The following is a 16341-nucleotide window of genomic DNA, read 5'->3' on the forward strand; positions in this document are numbered from 1 at the left end:
AGGGGGGCCTTTGGCCGAGAGCCTCGACCCCGGAGACCAGCATGGAGGGGCAGCCGAGTCGCCAGGGGTGTTGCCCCAATGATGCAAGAAGCCGTGTCCGCACGGTGTGTCTCTTTTCCCTTCTTCGACCGGCTGAGCTTAGTGTAAACGGTTTGGGTGATTCCGATCTGGGAAGATTGCGAGAAACGGAAATAACAGACCAGGCATGGCCGTGACCCATTCTCGGCACTACACAATCTCTATAATCGAAGACGCTCGCTCTGTCAGCTTGTTCGTACCTGCCACACCTGCACAGTGGCCGTTCTGGTGGGAACATGCAAGGGGGCGGCCTGCCGGGTTGCCCCGCTTTCCCTTCCTTCCGTTTGCTTGATCGCTGAGTAAGGGATTACAGCAATCGTGGTCAGACAACTCCAGAGCACATTGCAGGCCCTGGTATCGCCAACAGCGAGTCTCCCTTGACCCATTCCTCTTCCTTTGAGTTGTCGCGGTGTTGTTTCCTTAGTCACACTGACAAATGCTTTGCGACTCGCCCGGAAGTCCGAACTTTGGATTGGGCCTGAGACATCGGGGCCGCTCGTTAATCATTAACACACTGTGCTGTGAAGACTCTCCATCAGCTGGGAGCAAGCTCCGTTTCCGCATTAAGGCCGGGGCCATCGAGGATACCTAACCACCTAACCTTGCTAGCATCCCAATCGCGACGAAAATTGGGGGCAACGAGGAGGGTATCTTTCCTCTCTTGGCTTGCAACCCACTGGCACGCCATCAAGTGCCGTCAAGGTACCCCTCTCGTCTTCATGTGTGACTCGGGACGCAGTTAGCGGCTGCGACCCCTCTCGCTGCGATGGGTATCCACTGGTAATTAGGTACATCCCACGCCGGTAATGCAAGGGCCGAAACCTTCTTCTCGGATTGAAAAGGAATGTGTGATAGTTAGGGCGCGATATCCCGTTTGGTAACCATTGTCGGCATAGCGGAGAATCTCCTAGTTTCGGTGTTGGGAGGTCAGCAACTCTCTCCTATAGCAACCGAACATCTGCGGCTCAACCACGGACTGTCCACCGGACGGTTCATTCTGAAAACACACTTAAAAGAGACATGTCAGTGCTTCTTTTAGGCCGGTGCTAATACGTGTTGATGCTGTGGTAATCGAGAATATTGGTTGATCGCCGCCGTTTTCGGCATTACAAGGTTGGCCGGCTACCTATACACTGCCTGCGATCTGGGAATCCGTTTCCTTTCTTGGAACACCAGGCATTCGCAGGATTAAGACAACGGCCACACTAATGCTGAACGACCTTCCCGCCGAGCTCTTGACAGAAATATGCAGCTATCTCTGCTGTCATTGTCTTGTCCGGCAAAACACTGTCGATGAGGCAGCACTCGACCTGTGCACCTGGACTTGGGAAGCTCAACAGGACTTGCGCAACTTCAGCCGTGCGTGCAGGACGAGCCATGTTGCAGCGGAGCCATTCTTGTACCATCATATCATCATTTTCCGGGAGCGCCATCTTTACCTTCTCATCAGGACCCTCCTGGCGCGACCTGACCTCCGCCTGAAGGCACTCGAACTGAAGATCGGTCATTCGAACGATGCGCAGGCAAGGGCTTACCCAGGTCCTCGCCCATCCTCGCCGCTGAGCGTCAGCCTTGCGCAAAGGACTTGGGTCTTGCGCTCCCACCTTTCGGAGAGTGAACATGAGGAACCAGCTGCCCTCAGGGAGGCGGCCGAACAAAGATGTCTAGTCTCGCTATCGATGGGGCTTGTGCCGAATCTAAAGACCTTTGGCTTCGATCTGCCCGGAGCCGGATTTCCCCAGACACCCGACCTTTCTACTCACTTAAATCCTTGGACGTTGAAGTCACTTGAGAAGCTGTACTTTGCAAGCTTTGGAGCTGACTTGCTGCTTGATCGACTTGCGCCTATCATACGACTCGCTTCTAACCTTCAGATCTTACACTGCAACCATTGTACTTATGTTGCCGACACGTTCTGTGTGTCCTTAGGCCGGAAGACATTAGCTGATCCGCCTCCGCTCCACAACCTCAGTGAGCTGATTCTCTTGGACACTGTCATGACGGCTGGTTCTCTCCGAAACCTCTTAGGAGCCGTAGGGTCGGGGCTTGCCAAGGTGAACATCTGACGACGACCAGGCACGCTCCCCTCACCAACAGAAGCAAACGACCCGGTCGAATTCGACGAGGCGGTTTCCCTTCTTCGGCCCTGGCACCGCACTCTCAGGGAACTATCGTTCTCTATCGACGGCCTTGTGCTGCCTCAGCCCCCTAGCCGTCTTCGCGACGTTGGCTTTCTTCGAGAATTCACTGTGCTTGAGATTCTACGAGCCCAGACAGCCTTCCTTGACTTCTACGGACACGAAGGACCGCCAGAAGATGCTCTCAGGTCGAACCTGCCCCCTTCCATGCGCGAGCTGAGACTCTTCGGTTTTAGCGATCTTTACCCTGCTCTCCGGGCCTTGTGGGAAGCTTTCGAAGCGGACCAGTTTGTGTGCCTCAGTAGGATCGGGATCGATGACCAGGGCTTTGAAGAGTACGAGCCGGAGGGAGAGGCGGCACAACAACTTAGGGCAGTTGCCACCTCTTTTCGATCCCGGGGACTCGATTTTGTAGTCCATTTTCCTCCAGGTGAATCGGTGACCGAAGAGAAGTTGGCAATCAATAGTTCATAAGGATGCTAAGCGTAACGAAACATACTATGCCCACGCTGCGTCGCCGAGAAGATCGTCACCTACTACTGCCCCAACTGCCTGTTCGAGGTGCCAAGCAGCAACCTCAAGAGCGAGCTGGTTTCGGTGAGCTATCACGTATGAAGTATCGAAGTAGCGCAGCTGCCGAGTCTCATTTCCTAAAGGTGCAGAAGGATAGACGATTTATATCAGCCTGCACGACAAATACCAACAGGGGTGAACTCAGCCATGCTGTGTTCGACTAGACAGTAAGGCTCCCGATAGGACCCCAGACCGCAGAGCCTCGAGGCGGATAAGAAACAAACGCGCCTTCTCATCTCTGCCATCTATACATTATATACACTATACATTGAGTCGTAACCGTCGGGGTATCATCGCGAATGGGCTAGTTTTGGCTGACTTGATGTGGAGAGCGCGCAGCAACGACGGAAAACTGTCCACCAGCGCCGGCCCATACGAGGACCCTATCCTTCACGGCCTTGCCCTTGATCAACTGAGCAACATTGACATCGTCTTCATCAGCTCCCAGGCCAAGCTGGCTCTGGGAGTTGAAGCCGGTAGCATACGCCGAGCCTTCCTTGGTGATGAAGATGGTGTGATCAGTACCGCACGCCACATGAGCGACGGTTCCAATCCCAGGGACCGAGGTAGGGCGGAGGCAGATACGTGGCTTGTTGCGCTCGTCGTAGCGAATCAGACTGGTGTCTTGCAGCTGCTCGGGGCTGAACGCAATGCCGAGTTGCCCACCGTCCAGACGGCCCCAGACGAAACATCGCCCATCGGCCGTCACCGCGGCCGAGTGGTGAGCGCCGCCGGCCAAGCATACCACACCCTTCCTGCGCAAGCCGGGTATCCTCATTGGGAAGGGCAGGATAACCTCGTCGCTGCCGGCGGCTTTGGCGTACCCGGCTTCGCCAAAACTGTTCAGACCCCACGCCCAGACTTGACCCTTCTTGTCGACAGCCAGGCAGTGATAGTCCCCGCAGGCCATGACCTTGATGTCTCTGATGTTGACAACGCCGGGGGTAAGTGGGTCTGTAGCGTGGCGTCCAGAGGTACGGCGGCCGAGTTGGTTCTGTTCGGTGCAGCCCCATGTCCAAACGATGCCGTTTGCATCGAGGGCCAAAGCATGGTTAGCACCGCAGGCCAGCTGGGTGATGTTGCGTAACTTGTGGATCTGAGTCGGTGCGGCTTGCATTTGAACGACTCGTCCATGCTCATCGTAACCGAACTTTTCCTTCCCTTCGGCGTTCTGTTGCGCGTTGGAATTAGTCTACCACAGGTATATACAGCGAGCGGTGACGACTTCAGCTTATGCATCTTACCTTGAACGTTCCCCAGCCATACACATCCCCGGTATCCGTGAGCGCAAAGCTGCAGCTGTCCCCAGCTGCGACCTGAACAAACTTCGTTTTCGGAGGGAAAGAGTCCGCGGGAATCGGGGTCGGGGTAGCCTCCAGGGGGTTCAGTTCACCCTCCTCCTCAGGGTCTCCATCGATGTCGCGCAGTCCCCCTTCCCAAACCGTGTTTCTTCCCAAAGCGCAGTTGTCATTCACACCCCACGTAACGATCTCATTGTCTCGCGTCAGCGCAACTGTGTGCATACCACCACACGCGATCTGGACGATGTGGAGTGCCGCTGGGTTTTCGGGGTCGAGAAACGGGTTCAAGCGCGGGCGAGCGGCTTCCTGCACCTTAGTACCAAGGCCCAGTTCACCAGCATCTCCATTGCCAAAGACCAGAATGGAAAGAACATCTGCGGGTGCCTGGTTGATGGGAGCTAGAGCTGGTTCGAGAACACGGTTGCGGTGTAAAGGTTTGACGTCCCGTTTCTGAGGCTCAGTTTTCGCCTTCTTCGCTGTACGCGGTTCACTTTCGTCATTGTTTAGATGTTTGCGCTTTGATGGCCGGGCACTGGCAGAAGAAGTGGAGTCCTCGCCATTGATATCACGCTGCTGAAAAGACTCGTTCCTCGGTTTCGAGGGTCCTGTAATAGACGCGATAACGTAGTCATTAGCAAGATTGAGATCGAAAAGATGAAGGTTTCTCAGTACGCCACGGACCAGCACTTGGGACCCTGGATTTTGTGCTCCTCATACTGGCCTTCATGGTGTAGTTATGGCTGGTGTATTGTGAGGTTTGGGCTCGTGTCTCTCTCTTGCCGCCAGACCCGCTTATTCACCGTCGCAGCCCACCTCCCTACTTTGGAACTCACCAACTCTTATCCGATATTCTTTTATGCAACAAGGCCAGATGTTTTCGGGCTGATAATTTGATCGATAATTTTACCACCAGTTGTAAGTGGGGGGGTGTGGTGGTATTGGAACCATGGGTGCCACTTACTTTTTGTTGTGTGAAATTAATGTTTGGGTTTGTGGAGGAATCGTTCTTTGAGCCATGTTTGATCTTTCTTTGTCCAAGGACTTGAATTTTGATAGTTTGCCATTATACTGTGGGTGGCTGGGTACTATTGATTGCTCTTATTGTTTGTTGTCTAGGTTGCATTCATTAATTATCGCTGCATTCGGCATTCCGGTTCTAAGTGATAACTAGCTGATAACGATACTCTCCAACTCCATTGACGCTTTCATTAATTTACGCCTTCCACGCCTTTTTTTGTCTGTAGAGGAGGAATCTTGACAGTATGTCGAGCGCCGCCGCGACCAGTAGACCAAACGCGGCATACAAGATTGTACCTAACCATCGCGGGTTTTCCTTGTCGCCCAAAATAGCTCCTGCAATCGGCGTCCCTACGAGGATTGAGACGCCCATGACCAGGAACCCCATGCCCATCCGAGCCCCGACCCGGCTCATGTCCGGCGACAGACCGACAATCACACTGGGCGTGAGGCTCACAACGCCGCCGGAAAAAGCGCCGTAGAGCAGCGTGTATACCACCGCTCCGCCGAGGTTATCGATGCCCAGCCAGCCAAATACCAGGACGGCGCTCGCGACGATGCAGATGATGAGCAGATTCAGCGACCCGTACCGGTCTGCCAAGGCGTTGGGAATGATGCGGCCAAAGACGGATCCGGCGTTGAGCAGTGTGACCAGGTACGGGGCAAAGCTTTCGCTGGCGACGCCGTGCGAGATGGCGAAGAGCGAAATGTAGAAAAACGTCACATATAGCGTCAGGAAAGCGAGCGCGCCACCCGCGATGAAGAGTACGTATGGCGCGTCGGTTAACGCACTCGTGTCGATAAACGAGCGCTTCGCCCGTGGCGGTACGCGTGTGCGCATGAACGCGATGGGCACCGCCGACACAGCGAGCAGGATGAAGGCAATCGCTCGCGTCGCCCACCCAAACCCAACTTGCGGTTGCAGCCGGCTGAACATGATAGGGAAAATCACGCCCGCCACGGGCGATCCCACGCTCGACAGGCCCAAGGCCAGCGCTCGGTGTCGTGAGAAGTACTGTCCCAGAATGGCCGCCGACGGCAGAAACGTCAACCCCATTCCAACCCCCATCGTGATGCCCTGCGCCAGCATGACCTGCCAGAACTGCGTGCACAACGAGGTCATGAACTGACCGAACACGATCAAGAACAAGCCCACGAACAACAGATGGCGGAAGTGGCCGGCATCATACAGCGGACCGGCTACAACACCGACGAGGAACAGCAGCCCGGCTTGTGTTGACCCGATCCAGGAGATGTCGGACGACGAATGATCCCGCAGCAGTTCGGACTCATAGTAGGCCTGGAAGACGCCGAACGTGTTGATCACGCCCCAAGTGTTGACAAGGATGGCCGTGGAGCCGAGGACTTGCAGCCATGCGGTTAGGCCGCCATCTGGGATGTCGTTAGAGGGCGGTGCTGCCGGGGGTGTGCCATCTGTTGTCGTCTGAGCTGGTGGTGCTGCCAGCTGCAATGAAGACGCTGGGGCATGAGACTCGAAGGCTCCGTCAGCCGGCTTTTCGGTCGGCGTCTCGAGGCCGTCGGACATTTTGAGGGGAGGGTGGTCGGCTTCGGTGCGGTCCGACTCGGAGTTGTAGTAGACTGTTTTCTCGGGATCTTGGTCCATCACGGCTGCCATGTGGCACTTGAGACGATGGTAAATACGGGTGGTGAATATGAGGTGGGCTCTTGTCGTAGTTTCAAGTTGAGAACGCCGGCTGGGATGAGTCCGGGGTACTTTTGGTGAACACTCTTTAGTTGACTGAAGCGTTGTTCGTCTGCTGAAAGGTGAGGTTGGTTGATAGAAGAGTGATTCTCTGACGGGAAGCTCGATTGGTAGTGAAGGTGGGCTGGCCGAGATATATCGTTGACGAGGGATTGTTTCTGATATCCTCTCTTTCACTTCTCCGTTTGGCTTGGGGGCCGTGATCCTTTTATGAATCACAATCCGACCAAGCGACGGGATTACAGTACCGAGAACATGACATGCCTAGAACCAAGAGGAAAGGAAGACAGGGAGAAGGAACGAGGAAACGAACAAACTAAACATATCAATGTGTGGATTTCCAACCCGTCGGTGCTCGGATATAATCAGGAAGTAATAAATCCTGCACTGTCGTAAGTGCAGGTTCCTTTTTTCTTCTCCCATGCAGCACATCCCCCCTCGCGACACCAGCAAACGGCCCGGCCGTGGTCGGCTCAGAGCTTAACTGGGTTTAGCATGGCTCGGCCGTTGGATGCTTGCACTGCGGATGCGACAGTGGGTTCGCGTTTCGGCATTGGGAGCTTCAGAGAACGTTTTTCCGAATGCCGCCGGATGAAAGAGGTAACGTTGAACTTGTCATCATGCCTCAAACTCAAAAGCTTCTTTTTTGGTCGTTTCTTTTTTCCGGAGGCTCTCCATCACTTCTACTGTTTAGGCAACGGCCTGAATAAGCCGCTGGTATGCTGGACCATTCACTTGGGGGGTTCGTGACGGTGAAAATATCGGACATGTGTTTGAGGAAAACGAAGTCCCAACTCAAGTACCAGGGGCCCATTCCTCGCCTTGGCAAATCAACCCCACCTTTCCGCTTCCTATCCTCGGTGCTGGATTGTTTCGATTTTTTGTTTAGTGATATCGATTGGGAGCAACTCGTGGACCTGACTTGACGGATTAGTCAACATAAAAGGTTGGTTTTGAGCTTTGAAGAGTCTGTATCATGGCATACCTGGACACTATTAGGTTCCAAACCACGGCCGTACTGTAGGAAGGTCAATGGAGAAAAAGAAGGTAATCAGTTAGGTTGCGCAGTTCGGGCCGTTGTCTTGATTCCATGTACCGATGATTCTAAGTACAGGTCTCGGGTTCGGAAATTTCTTCTCCTCTCACTTTGGTTGTGTTTTCGATGTTGTCCCATGTGCTGTGATGGATGTGCCACAATGTGGGGCCGTAACGTGCTGTGACTTGAGACACCATATGGCAGACGGGAGCGGCTAGGCACGGGTAAATTGTATCGAATCGCCAAAACAGTATCTGTAAGGAACATAGACCGGAATTCCGGTCTTGTTGTTGGCGCCTTACACTAAGGGGGCTTGCTGATGTTGGTTTCTGACAGTTGGTGGGATAGATATGTGATCAGAGTTGAGATGGATTGGAAATAGGAAGAGGGTTTGTGATTATTCACAGGCTTTGCCTGGTTGTTGGTGAGCTCAGTGTCGTGGGGGCTGTGATACCGGGGAAACAATGATCCAATTTGAGAGTGACAAAAGATTGAAATTTGTCTGTATGACCACGCCTGTATGTTTTACTTAATAAATCCAACGGGACAAACACATACTAGTTCGCACTACTATGTGATGACATGCAAACCCCTTTCCTTGTCCCCCCAAAAGCATTATTACAACTCCAACTCCTTCCGACCGCCGGCCGCGCCAAGTGAGAATGCGGCCAGGCCCAAGAATAATGTTTCCCACCCCCAATGACTCCAAAGACATGTGAAGAGAACACACAAGATATAAAGACAAAGCAAACACCCCCAAAATGTGTACACACCACCCCAATTTCCGCGTCCCGGGTGAATCCGACCAACCAACAGAGTAGCCCCCAAAAGTTCAACTGCTCCTAACCACAACCCATATCTTCACATTCCCACCCCTTCATCACATTAATATTGTTCTTTGTAATCTTAGGACATATCACGCCCCCCTTCTAACCCCCTAATTGATCACATCAGAACCGGGTCGTTTGCTCTCCAGGTTTCGCACTCGACGGCTCAATCACAATCTGCGGTACCTGATCCACAGATTCCAGCCTCAAGGTCGGCCTGCCCCTCGTCCTTTCTGCGGTCGTGTCTGTTGCACTCGTCGTGTTTGTCGACGGCCCCGCTCTCGATTCCTCTTCTGTCTGTGTTTGTGTCTGTGCCTGGGCTGCTAACTCCTCCATGTGTGCCGAAAGCCGGTTATTCCTCAATTCCGCTGGCCCAGGACCGGGATAGTCTGGGGGCGGATCCGGATAGGGGCTAACCGACCGCGAAGCCACCGAGGACACGCGCGAGAGGGCATCTGAGTTCCGACGCGAGTGTAAGGGGGTGAACATGAAGCTGTTGCTGTCATCACCGCCGCCACCACCACTACCGCCATTACCGCCGGCGCTGACGAGGCTGACTTCGTCGTAACCTGGTGGTGGCGGCATGTTGGCCGAGTCGCCGAGGTCGACTGCCGATTCGTCGCCGTCGCCGTCGGGGAAGGGTTCGATGATTTCTGGTGGGGAGCCCGCGTAGGGGGTTAGGCCGCCGTTGGTGATGCTATTCGGGGTTGGGATGCGGGTGGTGGTAGCGGCTGAGCTGGCGCGGGAGCGAGAGCGGGCGCGGGGGACGTGGATGCTATTCTGTGCGCTGAGGGGAGCGCCGAAGGGGTAATTCCCGGCGCTACTGGCGCCTGCAGTCGATAAAGCCCCCGGGGACTCGGGTCGGTGCGGACCGGTGATGGAAGTGTCGATGCTGAGAGTGGCGCTGGCGCTGCGGTCACGGCGGTGGAAGAGGCTTTCGGCCGCGATGCTGGCGGTGTCGGAGAGCAGGCCGACGCGGTCGTTGCTTTCGGTACTGTTGGCCCGCACGCGGGTCCCGTCGGCGCGAGCAATGCCCACTTCGGCGTAGGACACGCTACTGACCGCACGCTGGCGCTGGCCGCGCACACGGTCGTGCTCGCCGCGCAAGCCCTCGATCTCCTCGGCGTTACGGGTGGCCGAGGCCCGGGCACGGTCGCGTAGATCGCGTAGGGCAACGGTGTCGTGGGCATCACGGGCTTCCTGGCGTTGGCGTCGTCGGGCTTCGCGGTCGGCGAGCTGTCGTCGTCGTGCGGCACGGATCTGGTACAGTGCTTCCATCTCCTCGTCTCGCAACGCTTCCTCATCTTCCGCCGTCTGCATCTCGACCACGATATCAATCCCATCACGTTCGCCCTCGCGACCAAGCACCTGCTCCGATTCGGCGGCTTTGGGGCGGTAGACTGGGAGGGTCATGACACTGCGGACAGAAGTGTTACGATCGACGCCGGCAGCGTTTGTCCCGGAGTTGTTATCGGCATTGCCGCTCGTGCTCTGGCGGTTCGTCTGGGGGCTGGTTTGGAGTTCCCGACTAACTTGTTGGGTGTTGGGGGTGTGATGGTCGTCTTCTCGACTCGCTTGTTGATACTTGTGTCCGCGACCTTTATACTTTTTGTAGAAGTGGCGGAATAAGAGGTAGAGGATGATGGCGGCGGCGATAGCGCCCAGCACGATCAGGACGAGCTTTACGTTATTAGCGAGGAACCATTTGTGGAAGAGTAGCTAGTCCGAAGGGAATTCATGTCTTGCATACCTTAACATCTTGTTGGCTCCCTTTCCCCTGCCGTGGGTGAATTGTAGGCATTGGGTTATTCGACGCGCTATCGTTGGTGTCTCGCGCCAGTCGAGCTGCGTCCCATAATCGCGGGGCCATGGTGGTTTAATTCTAAGCAGTTAAGCAGCAGTGTTGAAATGCCCTCTCGATCGATGTCGTTGCCGGCCCATCTAGGTACGCAGCCTAAGGCACCACCGGCATCGCGTGCGGCCCCCAATGGGGGAGAAAGCTGAAAAATTTGCGTTTGTGTTTGTTGCACGTCAGACGAGACTCAGTTCCGTGATCTCAGTGTTCCGGATTGTATATATGGACAAGGGTCCAACGAGCGCTGCCCGAAGAGGGGCTTTCGGTGGGTTTTGCTCGACTCTCTTAGCGGACTCGAGACGTGAAGCTTGGAATTGGGAGTCGACAAAGTTTGCGTGCCTGAGCGTCGTCAAATTCGACCGTAAAATTGGAAGCGTAGCCGTGAAGTCTCGACAGTGCGAGCTCGAATCGACCGTGACAATCAGCGAAATTGGTGAGACATTGGTCGAGGGGGGGGATGTCCCGTCCGGCCCAGCGGCAACGGCTCTGGTCCTTTTTGGGTTCTTTTGGCTGCTGCAGCTTGCGTGGTTGCTGAGGTGCAAGGTCGAGGCGCTGTTGCCCGCCAAGCCTGGGCGCTTCATCCGGTAAGGCTGGCCGCTCTGACAGGGCCTGGGGAGGGGGGCAACAACGCCCGGCGTCATGGGCGGGGATCACCTCCGAGCCGCCCTGATTGGCGGGTCACTCGAAGCCCACAAAGCAAACTCCGCGGGCATCACCTCCACAAATCGTCATCTTGAGGTCCCATTCATCTCACGTCTGACTCGGCCAGCATCACTTTTCCAACGCACATGTTGCCGTTCCATATGCGGCCGGTACGTGTTTTATTTCTCTCTTTTTACCAACAAAGCACAAGACCTGCGCCGGGCCTGTTTGTACCGCTAAACGAAAGACGCCAGCGCCTCGAACAAATCAATTCTCAGCGAGGTCGGTTAGAGTGACTACGCTAACTATGGGGACAGCCCGGCCAGTCCCGTGTGTCAGCGGCTCGCCGAGACATGGAGTCTGGAGTGCGCGCGATACGCAGTGCGGAGCGGACCCGTCTTGGGGATCCTTGCAATTGTGAGAATGATGAATTTTCCCGATGCTCACTGCTCACTAGCCGGATATGATTAATGGCCATCGTCGCATCAAATTATGAGGAAACAAAGGGAACTACGAAATACCGGCTGCGGTGTCTGCCTGACTTGGTCGATCATTGAGCCTGAACCTGAGGCGTTTCGAGGATTTGGTTTGGTAAAGCATGCAAGCGGCTGCGTGCCGCGTGGCTGGGACGTCAGAAGAGACAACAGCGCCTCGACTATCATGCAGCCAGCGATTCAGGCCTGGGGCTCGGTGTTCCTTCTGGGACCGGCTACGATCAAAAACCTGATATTTCCTTTCTTCCTTCATTCCCTCAGGCACCTTGGACACAAACATCGACACTTGTTCCTAGGCACTCGGATCGAGTGCTCCTCGCAAGGCACAAAGGGCATAAACGGCCAATTTGTTTTGTCATGGGCACTGCGGGGACCAGCAAACCTCCATCCAACCTTGGAAAGTTTGCCGCGATCGAATCCTTCAGGGCAGCCATCAGAAATGCAACGGGCGGGCCAGGCGCCAATCCGGTGCCTTGGCCCAGCAGGTTGCATCGCCTCGGCCGTCCCCCTGCAGCGCCGTCCGGGCCGCCGTCCAATGGCCGCCGCTAACTCACGTTGACTTGTGGCTCTGTGGCTCGTGTCTTGGCCCCCAAGCTGACCGGTAGATTGGTGGGGCCGTCGCGTTTGGCTTCTTGTCGTGGGGTTTCGCGGTGCGTGGTTGCAGTGACCTGCTGACGTTAGAATTTAGGAATTGGGAATTGGAATTGGCTTCGGCGTCAAATACGACCTGATATGAGTGTTGCGTCTCAGGGCGTGTTACGGATGAGCGTAAAGGGGAGAGGAAATGATGTTCCCAACTTGGCTAATTTGAAGCTAGTTACTGCGTAGTCCGACGTAGTCGGATTCTAAGATGGAGTCCAGCGAAGTCACTGGTTCATTTGACGACGGGGTTACTCAGCGACCCGTCTACATCCACTTAGTATCTCCAAGGCGCTCCTCTAGTCAAATATCAGTTGTTCCCTTGAGGGGATTCACGGGGTTGAGAGGGGCGAATTGTCACGAGGATCTTTTTATTTTTCACCCCTGGGAATCATGGTTGCCCGACTCGACGATGACCATATGAGGACTGTGGTAGGTAAGTGGCTGTGGAATCTGAGGTCCCGTATCTGGACTAGGCCGGGCGCAGTGGTGTTAGGTTGCTCATGAAGCTACCACACCCGGGAACGCCCGGGCTCGGACGCCGAAGCGCACGCCGGGCCGGGCGGGCCTTGCGGCAACCGGCCCCACATGCGCACTCACATGCTCCGCCCAACACCACGGCCCGTCTGTTGCGTCACGGTTTTTGTAAACCACTCTTTCTGCACTTACGGACTGCAATGTGTACCGTCTGCTCTAGACTTGTTATTAGTCTCTTTCGGCGCCCTCTTCGGACCAATTGCCCAGCAAAGCTTCACTGCTCTGTTGTTCAGTTGACGTCGTTAACGGCCACCATTGGACCTCGGTTCTCCTCATCCTCACCACCACCAAGACGATCATACATACACCATGGCTTCAGGGGCACAGGCCGTTGAAGACCCCATCGTCAAGCAACTGCAGGAATACACCACGTATTACATACCCCCCGGCGTCTCTTACCACGAGATTTAGCACAAAGCGCTTACCTTGTACATGCATGCGCAACAGATGCGACGTCGCAGATGCCCTAGTTAAACTCAAAATCTCGCACGGCGGCTTCCTGCCAGGCATCACGATGTGGTCGCCGCAGCGCCAGGACGGAACGACCAAGATGATCGGGCCGGCGTACACGGTACAGTATGCGCCGAAAGAGGATGAGCGACCCAAGTGGCCGAGTCATTATGTCAGTTACTCGCACCCTCTTGTTTTGTTTTCCGATTTGTTTTTTCCCTTTCCGCCGAGTGTACTGATACCGGAGGAATGATAGATTGACTCAGTCCCTCGAGGCGCGGTGGTTTTTGTCACGTCAACACCAAAGTCGTCGAATGCGCTGTACGGCGGGCTGATGAGCACGCGGGCCAAGGCGAGCGAGGCGGCCGGGTCGGTGATTGATGGGCGGTTCCGCGATTTGCAGGAGCAAAAGGATCTTGGGTATCCGGTGCGTACTTCTTCAGTTTTTTTGGTTTCTTCTCCTAGCATCGAATCTAAACAAGCCAGGTCTTCGCCCGCGACGTGGGCACCACTCCACCCGGCCCACTCTTCAAGGTGGTGGGGGTCAACGAGCCGGTAACGGTGGACAACGACGGCCAGGACGTGGTGATTCGGCCCGAGGATTATCTGATAGGCGACGTCAACGGCGTGGTGGTGCTGCCGAGGGAGTTGGCGGAACAGGCGCTGCCGTTGATGAAGAAGCAGGTTGAGGCGGATTCGCAGATGGCGGCGGCCATTGCGGGGGGGATGGGGTTTGCGGAGGCTAGTAAGAAGTTTCGCTCGTAGGGCAGATTTGAGTGTGTAGGGATGGAGAGGGTTGAGTTTGGTGGCTAGGAAGGGGGCAAGGGGTTAGCTGTCCTGGGCTTTGAGCAGCTGTCATTTACTGAGCCATGTCTAACAACAAGGTAGAGGATTTATGTCCAGTAGACGCTTACACACATAAAGACGCAAGTAGGTTTCTTCAGGCGTGTAATTTGTTCATGTTCAGATACTCCCGCCAGCGTTGGTTGTCTTTACACATTTCTGGGCTTTCAGACATCAATGTTCACAAAGCTTGCTATTCCTCCATTTACTTTCCTTTCTATCTATCCAAAACTTACACCTACTCTGGAATCGTATGCTCACTGGCCGGCACGCCCGCTGCCCACCGGAACTGGGCGGCCACATGGTCTTCGGGCGGATATGTCTGCCCAGCCCGACCGTAAAAGTTCTCGCGGTAGGTACCCCCGGGCACGGCATAGTCATCCCAGAACAGACCGCGCTTTTGCAGCTCTGGTAGCAGCAGGTCGATGATGTCCTTGAATGATTGCGGGAAGAGGGCATAGGCCTGTAAGAGAAATGATATCAGTTTCTTTCTTTTGTATGGATGATTAAGGGGTAAGGAGAATTCAGGGGTATTAGTGAAACTTAGGGTGAGGTGGAGGACGCACAAAATTGAAGCCGTCGACATCAGCCTCGCGGACCCAGGCCTCGAGCCCGTCGGCCACTTGCTCGGGCGTGCCCACCAGTACCGGGCCGTTGCCACCGATGCTGACATGCTCGGCCACCGTGTGCTTGGTCCACTTGTCGTTGGCCGGCGAGAAACGGGCGTATGCTTCGACCGTAGACCTTTGTGTGTAAGTCAACGCGTTAGTAAATCCCCATGTCCAAGTTCTAGGGTGTAGCGCAGTGACATACCTGACCGCGTTACTCTCCACCTGCCGCAACTCCTCCTCATCCCCATACTGATTCAAATCAATCCCCGTCCACCCCCCAAACAGCGCCAGCGCCCCTTCCAGCGACGCATACTTCCTGTACTCAGCCAACTTCTCCCTTGCCTCCTCCTCCGTCCGCCCCAGCACAGGCGTCACCAGCGCGAGCACCCGGATCGGCGATGTGCTCGGGTCCCGACCAAACTGCTCGCGCGCTAGCTGCCGGATCTCAGCGATGTTCTTCGCCACGACGGAGGCCGCGTGTGCGGAGACGAAGATGGCTTCGGCGTGTTGGGCCGCGAAGAGTTTTCCCGCTCGGGAGGTGCCCGCTTGTAGGAGTAAGGGCGTGCGTTGAGGGCTGGGGTGCACGATGTGCGGGCCGGGGACGGAGAAGAAGCGGCCGGCGTGGTTGATGGGGCGGACGAGGTCAGGGGAGGTGTAGATGCCCGTGTCGCGGTTGCGTTGCACGGCGTCGTCGCGCCAGGAGGCGTTGAAGAGCTTGTACATGACGCGAATGTACTCCTCGGCTTGGGCGTAGCGGTCGTCGTGCTGGTAAAGCTATTAAAATTGGTTGTTTTGCTAGGTAAGAAGGGGGATTACATACAGCGGGCTGCTCAGTACGGCCGAGGTTGCGGGCGGCCGAATCGAGATAGCTGGTAACGATCTGGGAAGTAATTAAGTACCAAGTGCGTACGTTCCAGGGCCCATGAGTTACCTACATTCCAGCCCACACTAAAAGGCCTATCGGCGCATGTTCCAATACCGAGCGATACGAAAGAAAGGGCACAAAACACACCGTCCATTAGTTAGATGATCCACTGTCGACAAGCGCCTGGCCAGATGATACGGCTGCTCATACGTCGTCGAGATAGTGACTCCAAACCCGATGCTCTTCGTCGCGGCCGCCATGGCCGGCACCACCGACAACGGCTCGGTTACCGGCCATTGTGCCGCCGAGATGATGGCCGGGTCCAGCGACTTCTTGTACACGTCGTAGCCCCCGAGCACGTCAGCGATGAAGATGCCATGGAACTTGGCCTCCTCTAGCAACTTCGCTAGCTCGACCCAGTGCTCGACCTTGTCGAACTCCCAGGACTTGTCGTCTGGGTGCCGCCAGAGGCCGGGGGACTGGTGGCCGCTGCCTGGAAGTTGTTAGTGTCTATGCGGTCATCGCGTGAGGAAAGTTAAAGGGGCGTCACTTACACATCTCGACGAACGCATTCAGAACTAACTTCTTCTTGGCCCCCTGGGGGACCTCATTTTGCGAGGCCATTCTGGTCTGTGTACAAGGCTTTAAAGGGTCGAAAAGAGCTCAGTGTTAGTGTGGATGTTGAGGTGATGAACCATAAGGCGAGTTCCAA

General features: G+C 55.5%; 5 protein-coding genes across 5 annotated transcripts; 1 reads left to right on the forward strand and 4 right to left on the reverse strand.

Annotated features, from left to right (window-relative positions):
- Positions 1-2400: 2400 nt before the first annotated feature.
- On the reverse strand, positions 2401-4817 carry C8A04DRAFT_36648 (regulator of chromosome condensation 1/beta-lactamase-inhibitor protein II; the record flags this gene model as incomplete). Its single annotated transcript, XM_062783597.1, has 4 exons — positions 2401-2418; positions 3109-3960; positions 4034-4695; positions 4772-4817. The coding sequence occupies 4 exons, from the start codon at positions 4815-4817 to the stop codon at positions 2401-2403; spliced, it is 1578 nt and encodes a 525-aa protein (XP_062637770.1).
- A 486-nt stretch (positions 4818-5303) lies between these two features.
- C8A04DRAFT_11521 (major facilitator superfamily domain-containing protein) lies at positions 5304-6743 on the reverse strand (the record flags this gene model as incomplete). Its single annotated transcript, XM_062777002.1, has 1 exon — positions 5304-6743. One exon carries the CDS (start codon positions 6741-6743, stop codon positions 5304-5306), a length of 1440 nt encoding a protein of 479 aa, XP_062637771.1.
- Positions 6744-8816: 2073 nt separating this feature from the next.
- Positions 8817-10563, reverse strand: C8A04DRAFT_27857 (uncharacterized protein; the record flags this gene model as incomplete). The annotated part of the gene is made up of 2 exons (XM_062780434.1): positions 8817-10373; positions 10444-10563. The coding sequence occupies 2 exons, from the start codon at positions 10561-10563 to the stop codon at positions 8817-8819; spliced, it is 1677 nt and encodes a 558-aa protein (XP_062637772.1).
- A 2606-nt stretch (positions 10564-13169) lies between these two features.
- Positions 13170-14075, forward strand: C8A04DRAFT_27858 (ribonuclease E inhibitor RraA/Dimethylmenaquinone methyltransferase; the record flags this gene model as incomplete). Its single annotated transcript, XM_062780435.1, has 4 exons — positions 13170-13231; positions 13308-13482; positions 13567-13737; positions 13797-14075. The coding sequence occupies 4 exons, from the start codon at positions 13170-13172 to the stop codon at positions 14073-14075; spliced, it is 687 nt and encodes a 228-aa protein (XP_062637773.1).
- A 316-nt stretch (positions 14076-14391) lies between these two features.
- Positions 14392-16253, reverse strand: C8A04DRAFT_11495 (luciferase-like domain-containing protein; the record flags this gene model as incomplete). The annotated part of the gene is made up of 7 exons (XM_062776994.1): positions 14392-14616; positions 14720-14897; positions 14967-15529; positions 15585-15644; positions 15700-15712; positions 15777-16118; positions 16180-16253. The coding sequence occupies 7 exons, from the start codon at positions 16251-16253 to the stop codon at positions 14392-14394; spliced, it is 1455 nt and encodes a 484-aa protein (XP_062637774.1).
- Between the last annotated feature and the right edge of the window lie 88 nt (positions 16254-16341).

The sequence above is a fragment of the Dichotomopilus funicola genome, assembly GCF_033296635.1.
Source record: "Dichotomopilus funicola strain CBS 141.50 unplaced genomic scaffold C8A04scaffold_24, whole genome shotgun sequence".
NCBI lineage: Eukaryota > Fungi > Ascomycota > Sordariomycetes > Sordariales > Chaetomiaceae > Dichotomopilus > Dichotomopilus funicola.